The following is a 10,384-nucleotide window of genomic DNA, read 5'->3' on the forward strand; positions in this document are numbered from 1 at the left end:
ATCTAAGCAGCTAACAAACACTAATTGACCATCTCTGCTCCACCCCTCCAGCGACTCGTGAAAGCCCGACTCCACCGGTCCTGATGCCAACATCCCTGATCCTGGCTGTTGTGGTCTCCACCGTCGCCAGCGGCTTTGCACTGGTCTGCGCCGGCGTCATCCTCAGTAAGAGACTCCTCCAGTTCTGTGCGCAGTCTGTGCCCTCCACCTTCCACCGGCTGTGAGCACAGCTGGGACACGCAGATGCTTCCAGATGTTACTAACAACAGAAACAGAAACAACTTTGATAAATGTTGGTTTAAATGCCCTTCGCTGGCTGTGCGGAAGATGACTAAAGGTGCGATGGCAAAGATATGGTTGTGAATTATTAGACGCTGACAGTGAGCACAGTATGAACACTCATTACAAGCACTCATTCCAGGTAACGCTCTCTTTTCTCTGGCTGTATGTATATACAGTATAAATAGGTGAAACTAGACTATTTTGCTGATGAGAGGCGATAAAGAGGTGACTGTTAAATACCGTATTGTTTATATGCTGTATTCAGTGCCTGCAGTGGAACAATTGCTCTCGTGGAAGCATGAACCATTTTCGAGACGTGCTGTAAGTGTCTCGCTGCATGAATTCATTCTAAAAAAAATGCTGATTATAAAAAAAGCACAAGCAGAAAGAGTTGACATTTAAGTTTCTTTCAGTATGAGTGGGTTTCTGTAGCGGTAAATGTCAGCTGTTATAATTTATTGTCTGTAAAAAACAAAAAAACAAACACAGAAGTGATTATACAGACATGAAGATTACAACAGTATTTGAAAATGAAGAACTGTGATAAGAGATTAGCCTTTTTTGTCATTTTGAGAAGCGCGCAGCGACAAGCGTGAGTTGAGCTGAACCCACGGGCATCGACTCCGTGATAAGAGGATAGAGCAGAAATTGTTCCTCTTTAAAAGTGTTAAATGCTATCCACACAAAGTGCTATGATATGGAGTATTAGAATAAGTAGGTGCTTGTTTGCTGAGCGACAAGGTTACCAGAGTTTCTCTTGTAGGCTGCGGGTTTGAGACAATCAGATGGTCAGGCAGGCTGTAAAATGCTAAAATAGGAGTAATTAGGGAATTAACCATTACATTTGTATAGCTTTAATTTAACTACTCTGTAGCAACCACACTTAAAACAGGAAGCTCAAGAAAGAAGAGAGGGATTCTGAGACAACCACATTTTGACAATGAACATGGTCTCAAAGGCTGCTATGCAAAATATACTGTTAAGTGCCTTCTTTTGTATACCAAATCTCGTTTGATTAACTCCAGACACTTTATACAAATACAGTTTTAACAACACGTGGAGTCATTTTCCAGTAATGTAGGACAGTGAGGGATTATACAGCTAATAACACTCGGAGCACCTTTGTCACCTTTTGTGACAACTGTGTGCTGCAGACTTTATGAGAAGGGAATCCTCTAACAAGAGCTTTGTAAAGGTGTGCGTGTATAGCAGGTTCTCTTTCTCTCTCTCTCTGTTGTCCTTTTCATGACCTCACTGAAAACTCAAATATTAAGCAAAGCTCAGCTATTTTCCCACAGCGCGAATTGATGAGAGTAAACTTTGTGTCAGAGCCTCTGGAGGAATCGGCGCTGCGCTGACTTCCTGCAGAATAACAGCTACACTCCCAGCTCCCCGGGGGTTTAAAGCAGCCTGACAAGAAAACCAGGCATGACCAAACAGTTGGGACTTTTTAATGAAGTAATGCATGTAAAAACCTCCTGTAAGGAAAGCGATACGGAGTAACTCTTACAGATTTAAGAGTAATGTGGACATTTCACCTCCTGGCAATGAAATCCGAGCAGAATAATGTCCGTTTTCCAGCCGAGCCTGAAGCAGAAGGTATTTGAAAATTTATGTGGTGACCTCCACCTTCACACTCCCCCCTCAAATTTCCGTTTCGCCACAAGCTTTATTCTGAATCCCTTATATCTCATGATAGCTTAGCATGAAACGTTTAACCTCCCATTTTAAATGACACCCTTAACGCACACAGTGCAGTGAAACAGTGCTCTGATGGAGTCGAGTGTTTCTATTTTTTTGTTATCAGTAAGTGCTAATGGCTGACCATTAAAAGATGGCGATTTATGTTGGATGTGGTTGGTTTTCTGTCAGCAGAAGTGAGAGAATATGTCGATAAAGTGCGGCGGACTTGGTGAAAAGCGACGTGTGAGAGCTGGAAGAGGCGAGTTATTCATCAGATAAATGTCCTTTTAGGATAAAAGACTGCAGTCTGCATTTCTGCTGTGAAGTTCTTCCTTAAGAAAGTTTGAGCTCGGTGTAATTAAACATAAATACAACCCCGCAATCAGCTTATCAGAGTGTAATCTGACAGACGATAATTGCAGATACAGCGGTGCTACTAGTGGTGCGTACTGGGACACTATATGCAAAATGGAACACTAACTGCATTGTGTGTAAATGCGTGCACTTGCTCTTAAATAAATCAGTTCCTAAACAAAGGCTGATGACATTCATTTTTATAACATCTGCTTTTAAAAAATACATATTTGGGGAGGATGGGGTGTTTTTACTGGAGCGTGTTTAATTTTTAAAAAAAGGCAATGAACGTACACACACGCTTCAGGTTAATGGTGTCTCCTTACCTGAGCTCTCCCCCATGCAGGGAGGTAGTCTGTTCCCTGGGCGCCCCATGTCCTTCACCCCCACCTCTTCCTCCTCCTCCTTCTCCTGCTTCTCCTCCTTAAAACTCCCCTTATCCCAACTCCTGAGTCCCTAGCATCTGCACCGGGCGATGGCTCGACGGCACCTCTTACCTGCACGCAACGCCCCCCCTCCCTGGCAGACTACCAACCTGCATCGGGGACATGGGCTGCCTCCATGGCGGGTGAGTCCAAACTCACTGGCACAGACAGTATAGGAGCAGTAACCAAGGAGAGGCCATCCCACATGCATGTCAGTTAGGTTAGTGGCTTTAGAAAGAAGCCAGCTCACTTGACTTCTGAAGGCAGCTCATCGTCTCTGCTTGAGGCTTCAATAACTGCTACTAACATAACATAACGTGTGAATTACAGATCCATACTGAGGGTGGTGTTTGAAGAGGTAGAACTCCAGTGTTGGAGAAGTGCTATGCAGAATTGGTGGAGTATTCTTTAAGAACAAAAATGAAGCCCTTTTTGCCATATTTTTATAGCTTTATTCCCACTAAGAATGTTGTTTTAGGATTGGAAAAAGTTATTGAGATGTGGCTTGATCCCTCCTTGTGTTGCCGCTCCTACATTCAGACAGATGGTCAGGAAGATCCTTCTGCCACTTACATGCACTTGTAGGGTCCTGATTAAAGTTTGCTGATAATTTTTGTCAAGGGTTTGTCGACTCTTTAATATAACAAGCTTGTTCGTCCCTCTGCCTCGTCTTTTTCTGCAGTGTGGTACCGCAAAAAGAACGACCTGCATGCAGTGAGGGGGCGTCTTCAGAGTCCCGAGTATAAGCTGAGCAAAATCCGTTCCTCCACCATCATGACGGACTACAACCCAAACTACTTTTTCACCGGCAAAGCCGCTTCGTTCAGTGAGCTGAAGGAAGTGCCACGCAAGAACATCACCCTACTGAGGTATGACACAAGCGGACTCAATGTTAGAGTGCCAGTTTAAGCTTCTGCTCTCCACCAAACGTGTGCCTTCGTTTCATTCGTTGTGTTTTCTCTCCTCTTTAGGGCCCTTGGTCACGGAGCCTTCGGTGAAGTCTATGAAGGTCAAGTTCTGGGGATGAGTGGTGATGGCAGTGCTATGCAGGTGGCCATAAAGGTCAGCCACTCATATTTTCTTAAATATTTGCACTTAAATGTTTAACAATGACACCTCGCATGTATGTTCAGTACTTATAATCCCATAAGTGGTGCTTCTGCTTCTCAGAGCTAAAGGTCATGGAGATGCTTTCACTTACAAAATGATTGTTGGCTTTTCTTATGTTGTGCAAAGACTGCAGCACAAAATGACTAAAAAAGAAGAATGCAGATTTGCTCAGCGTCCCTGGATAAGATGCTTTAAAAGGCACACAGTTTAAAAAGGGAAAAGCAAAAAAGCAGAGAGAGCACCGCATGGGGTTACCTGCTTACAATGCTCTGCTGATTAGGTCTGAAAATTTATATTTCCCCTTAAAAGTAGCACACACTCAAATTCTCTTTCTATTCTGCAGACTCTACCAGAAATCTGCTCCGAGCAGGATGAAATGGATTTCCTGATGGAGGCTCTGATTATGAGGTGCACGAGACAGCAACCATACACTTCCTTTGTGCATTACACACACACACACACACACACACACACACACACACACACACACACACACACACACACACACAAGAATTGTCCCTCAAAGACAATCGTGTCTGCAGGGGTAAATTTTGAGCTCAGGAAAATGTGTGACGTTAATTGGTTTCTAGCGGGGGTTGCTCGGGCCTGGGTGGCTCAGTCGGTAGAGCATCAGACTTTTAATCTGAGGGTCCAGGGTTCAAGTCCCTGTTCAGGCGTGCTTAGTTTACCTAATTTCCTTAGGTGTTAATAAAGTATTATGATTTCCCATCTGATTTTGTTAAAGTCTACTCTATTTACAGGTCCATCCCTCAGTCAGCAAGTGACAGTTTTAAATACTTGTATTCTGGCTGATTGAAAATTGAGACTTTTTTGTAGTTGTATAATAAGTTTATCATTAATGAGATTTAAAAAAATAAACACTAAAAAAGAGGCAAGATATGACAATATGACACAGTGTGATTATTTATTTAACAAAATTTAAGCCAAAATGCAGAAGCAGCGTGTGAAAAATTAAGTCGCAAACTTCTGCCAATCTTCCCAGGAGTGGACATCTGTCATGGTCCTGGGTCGTGCGACCCAGTGTTTTGTGTTTAGTCTATTTTGATGTTTATTGATTGTTTAGGTTCTTTAAGGTAGTCCAGTCCTTTTGTAGTTATGTTACCCTTGTATCAAGCCTCCCTTGCTCTTCGTGTGTTTATGTCTGTGTGTCTTGTATTGTCAAGTTCATGCTGTCGCGTCTGTCACCTCCCCCTGTACTACGTCTCCCCGGTTCATGTCCCATGTTTCCTGTTTTACTTTGAAGGCCTGCATTCACTGTCAGTGTATTCAGTTTCACTCCTCCTGTCCTGTCGTTAAGTTCATGTATATCAGCTGCGTTCCCATGTGTGGCCACTTCCCCTGATCATCCCTCATGTGTATTTAGTCTCTGTGTTTCTTACAGTCTGTGTCGCGTCGTCTGTGTTCCCACCCTCCATGTTTCCATGCCCGGTCTGTTGTATTCATAGCCTTACCTTAGTTCATTCCCAGTTTAGGTTTCTGTTTAGTTATTGCTTTTGAGCTGCCCTTATTCTTGTTTGTTTCTCTTGCGTTACCAGCCACAATAAAAGGCTCGCTTTTGTTTAAAGTTTACTCCCGTGTCACTCGTGTCTGCACCTGAGTCCTCCACGCACTCTCCACACGGTCTGTCACAGCGGACCGTGACAGACATCCCAGTAAATTCAACCCAAGCTCAGACCCTCCAGCGCTCAGAATAACGGCAAAAAATCCAAGAGCTACACTTTAGTTACATTTTGTAGACTAAGACTAAAGAAAGGTTGGGAAAGGTTTTGTTTTGCGGTCACAGGACCTCGGCACCTTGCGGTCATTCAAAGGAGTTGACCGTGAACTCCTTTATATAGCTAAACTAAGATTTACAGATGTGTCACAAGAGTCACAAGCACATGCTCTAATCCACACACAAATAAGCAGCAATTTTACCACACGTACAAATGCGTGCATCCATACCTTCGCTGTATGATGTAAACAAGTTTGACATCCAGAGTGTAAAGGAAAGAATTCCTCCACAACAATTGGAGAGTCGAATCATGGGGTGCGCTTGATTTTTCACACTCTGCTTCTTCATTCTGGCTTAGTTTTTGTTAAATACATAACGACTGCATTAACATGTGTTGTTCTGATGGTTTTTGAGGTTGTATTTAAATTATTTTTTAGACCTCATGAGGACCAGATTGTTTTTATTATTTATTAAATCTTAAAACCTTACAATTGTACTTTCTTGTTACCATCAATGTATATTTAAGGACGTCAAAGTCATCTTAAGCCTTCTAAACAAAACACCCTGTTGTTAACTGTCCATGCAGCAAGTTCAGCCATGAGAACATCGTGCGCTGCATTGGCGTCAGTCTGAACATCCTGCCGCGCTTCATCCTGCTGGAGCTGATGACCGGAGGAGACATGAAGAGCTTTTTGAGAAGAAACAGGCCACGAGCGGTGCGTCTGTACTACACCTTTACATGTGTGTTTGTGCCTGCAAGCTCTGTGTGTTTACGTCGCACACTAAACTGATCTGTGCTATGTCCAGGGCCAGACCTCGTCTCTCACCATGCGGGATCTGCTGCGCATGGCCAGAGATATCGCCTGTGGATGTCGCTATCTGGAGGAGAACCACTTCATACACAGGTTCGGATTCGCACCCAGTTTTCGCAGCTTAGAGCTCATAAAAGTGCAAACTCAAAGCGGTTTTTCAGCCACGGCAAAAAGGAAATGTGTCTGCAGAGCTACGCTGTGGTGAAATCTGCATAAAAATGATTCATTAGACATTCTGTAACGCTGCATATGTTGCTTTAGACGAAACCTCTTGCAATGCGACAAAAAACACATCAACAACTATTATTTCATTTTGACTGCAGTTTGAGTTTGTCTTTGAGCAATTTGCTTCTCTTAATTTGAAAAATGTGTACAATCATTTGCAAGCACGATCAATCATGCATTTGAAGGTTTTTCAAAGGCCTTCGTTTCTTCATTGCAAACCACAGTTCTGAACATTTTCTGCGGCAACAAATTTGACAAAGTAACAACAAGCTTCTCTGTTTCGTGTCATCGCACAGATAAATCATGTAAAGGATTTTGTGTTTTTCAGAGACATCGCTGCCAGAAATTGCCTCCTTACCTGCCCTGGGTCGGACAGAGTGGCTAAGATTGGAGACTTTGGCATGGCACGAGATATTTACAGGTTCATATACGCTACTCTAAATCTGCAGTGGCGCCCTATCCACCCATAATTTAAGATGGATTGATGTGGTTATTGGAGTGTGGCTAAATAGATTTTTCATTTCCCTCCACAGGGCCACGTAATTTACTTACATTTCAGTTCGTGGCCTTTTAGCATTTACCATTTGTTCTTAACTCAGCCTAAATGTACCCTGCCTTTCTTTCTTTGTTTTCCAGAGCCAGCTATTACAGGAAGGGCGGCCGGGCCATGCTGCCAGTTAAGTGGATGCCACCAGAGGCCTTCATGGAGGGGATCTTCACCTGCAAAACTGACACATGGTATAAAGTCTACCACTAAATACCAGTAGACAAAGAAAATCACAAGACAGCTGTTGTTAATTTTGAACTGTATACACTTTGCTTTTGTCTCGACACTGGGACACCATGTTCGGAAATATATCATTTAGAAGTGCCACACATTTGTAGGTCTTTGGAAATATCATGTGGTCATGCTAACTGTTCTAACACTACAGTGATTATTCAGACGTCTAAAAATTTTTCTGGACAATAAAACAACTAATACCAGATGGCGAACTTATTGTAATCGAAAACAGACGCTGGCAATGAAAGAAATTTACTTTGCAGCGGTGTCAAAATGCAAAAAAACAAAACAAAACAACAACAGAAAAAAAAATTTCTCACTAGGCATGAAAAGTATTCGCCAGCGAAACTGAATTCGATTTTATTAAAAGCCTATATGTGGTCAGTACGATGCCCTGCAGGGAGGTTTCCACAAACCAAACATGTCTACTCCTAGTAGACAAAGCTAGGGTGCGTTACATCAAGTGAACATCTTTTCAAAACCAGGACAGCATTTGTATTCAAGACACTGAGCCAGCCAAACAAAGAGCACTCTATTGTTGTTAGGAAAGCGCAGTGGCTGTAATGGTAGAGGAGCGGCGTCCAAACCGCTTCTCCTGTGACAGTGCAAGTCAAATATTTAGTTTGGGGCAAACCATTTCAAAACCTCTATTTGGTAGAGTGAAAGAGAGGGTTGTTTGCAGATCAGAAAGTTAGACCCTTATAGAGGAGAGACCGCAGCATAATCGATTTGACCAGCAGTCTATTAAAATCCGAGGATATTGATGGAAACGTGCACAGAGGCAGCTACAGCTGCACCGCAGTTCGTCCCTTCAAAGCTGTTTAGACGGGGAATCATTCATCGGCAAGATATCTCCTCTGAACAAATGAAGGAAAAACAAAAAAAACACACGAGTGTTGCAGCTGCTGCGGCTTTCCAGTCATGTATGAATGTGAGAGTGAATGAATAGTGGAATTGTAAAGCGCTTTGAGGGGTCCCGAAAAGCGCTATATAAATGCAATCCATTATTATTATTATTATTGGTTAGCAAAACTCAACGCCAGTGATCTACTGCCCCAGGGGTGTCAAACATAAGGCCGGGGGGCCTGAATTGGCACAGCAAAGACCCCAATCTGGCCCACTGGACGGCTTTGGAAAATGTGAAGCAGTGCGTTGATTTTTGAACTTTTAGTTGTGTTTCATAGATTTTAAAGCTTTTCCTATTAATCAAGACCCCCCCCCCCTCCCCCTCCTCCCCCATTGGCATTCATATTAGAACAAAGTGATTAACTAACAGATTATGTGACAGGAAAAATCCCTGTTTTCACACTGTCTGCTATGGAAATGTCTGTTTTTCTGTGAATGAACCAACACTTTATGATTAGAATTACAGAGCAGTCTGGAAAAATGAACTACAAGAACAATTTTATTCATTTAACCTGTAGTTTTACTGGGCCAGCCCACTTAAACTGAGCTGTATGTGGCCCACAATGTGAAATGAGTTTGACATCCCTATACTGCACTGTTCGGTGTAGCAACCTGTAACTGGATGTTGTTGGTAAGGTTAGAGTGTTTTTTGCTCAAATGCAAAAATGATGCTTTACAAGAAAGCCAAAGAAATTAATAAAACCAGAGGTGGTTACTAACACTGTTCCACTAGAATACTAATTTAGAAGAAGAAAATAATACCCTGCCCAAAACAAAGTAAACCACAGCAGGAGTCTCACTCCTAATGTCACTAACAATGAATAATCTTTGATCCTTTGTCTAGTGAAAGTCAAGTTTGTGGAAATGGGAGAGCTAAACCTTAGTAAAACCACCTACTATGGTAAATGGCCTGTATTTATATAGCGCTTTACTAGTCCCTAAGGACCCCAAAGCGCTTTACACAACCAGTCATCCACCCATTCACACACACATTCACACACTGGTGATGGCAAGCTACATTGTAGCCACAGCCACCCTGGGGCGCACTGACAGAGGCGCACTGTAGATACACTTTAGAGTAGCTGTACTGGGAGATTCACTGGGTTTTTTTTATATATTTGTTCTGGTTGGGTAACACCTCCATGGTCATTGCCAGGTGTTGAACAGTGTTGGACATGGTTATCAAGGTGTAAAAGATGTTACACAACATTTTCAGGGTCTCTTGGGGACTCTTATCAGTTAGAGTCGGGAGCAGGAAGCAGAGTGATTGAGATCTGGGTCACAGGGGGTCATGACAAGCACACAACTGAGAAAACAGAGAGCTAGAAAAACAAAAACAAGGAGATTTCTACACGAATACTTAAACTCGCTGCACTCTTAATTCAGCAGGGGAAAGAAAAGGGCAATTACAAGCATTTATTTTGTCAAAAGAAACAAAAGAATCACCCTGAATGGTGTCAACTTCTATTCAGGAAAAAAATTTTGGTTTTGTGTTTGTTCGTGTTGTTTGCATTTGTTGTTCCTTGTCTGAGGAACATTACAGTAGAATAAATTTAGCACTCAAAGACAACTTCATCCACTCAGTTATTGATCGATGTCTCCCTCTTCAGGTCATTTGGAGTTCTGCTCTGGGAGATCCTCTCGCTGGGTTACATGCCATATCCTTGTAAAACCAACCAGGAGGTCCTGGAGTTTGTCACCAGCGGAGGCAGGATGGATCCTCCCAAAGCCTGCCCAGGGCCTGTGTGAGTACTGACTCAAGTTGCGGTTTCTGTGGGCTTTTTTTCTTGGTATTTTTTTAAAGACATAATAATGTTTGCTTCATCTTCCACCTTTGATGTGATGTTGATTAAACCTGCTTCTTTTGTCTACTCAGTGAGTGATAAACGGGAATTAAGGAGAAATTCAGAATTTCAACAGTTGTTCATTTGCTGGTTGTTTCTCTGCTTCTGTCGATTACTGTTTAGCTATCGGATCATGACCCAGTGTTGGCAGCACTGTCCTGAGCATCGGCCCAACTTCTCGACTATCCTGGAGAGAATCAACTACTGTACTCAGGCATGCATCTTCT

The 10,384-nt window shown here is 42.7% G+C and overlaps 1 protein-coding gene across 1 annotated transcript in view; it reads left to right on the forward strand.

The window, feature by feature from the left end:
• The window catches only part of ltk (leukocyte receptor tyrosine kinase), a 75,220-nt gene that overhangs the window by 60,769 nt on the left and 4,067 nt on the right, over window positions 1–10,384 (forward strand). Inside the window, exons 19-28 of the mRNA XM_080871607.1 lie at window positions 52–165; window positions 3,427–3,613; window positions 3,716–3,806; window positions 4,198–4,262; window positions 6,176–6,305; window positions 6,397–6,494; window positions 6,955–7,047; window positions 7,263–7,364; window positions 9,924–10,058; window positions 10,281–10,371. Of these exons, the coding sequence (XP_080727733.1) occupies window positions 52–165; window positions 3,427–3,613; window positions 3,716–3,806; window positions 4,198–4,262; window positions 6,176–6,305; window positions 6,397–6,494; window positions 6,955–7,047; window positions 7,263–7,364; window positions 9,924–10,058; window positions 10,281–10,371 (1,106 nt within the window). The remainder of the gene's footprint in view (window positions 1–51; window positions 166–3,426; window positions 3,614–3,715; window positions 3,807–4,197; window positions 4,263–6,175; window positions 6,306–6,396; window positions 6,495–6,954; window positions 7,048–7,262; window positions 7,365–9,923; window positions 10,059–10,280; window positions 10,372–10,384) is intronic.

Source organism: Rhamphochromis sp. 'chilingali' (assembly GCF_963969265.1).
Source record: "Rhamphochromis sp. 'chilingali' genome assembly, chromosome: 21".
Taxonomy (NCBI): domain Eukaryota; kingdom Metazoa; phylum Chordata; class Actinopteri; order Cichliformes; family Cichlidae; genus Rhamphochromis; species Rhamphochromis sp. 'chilingali'.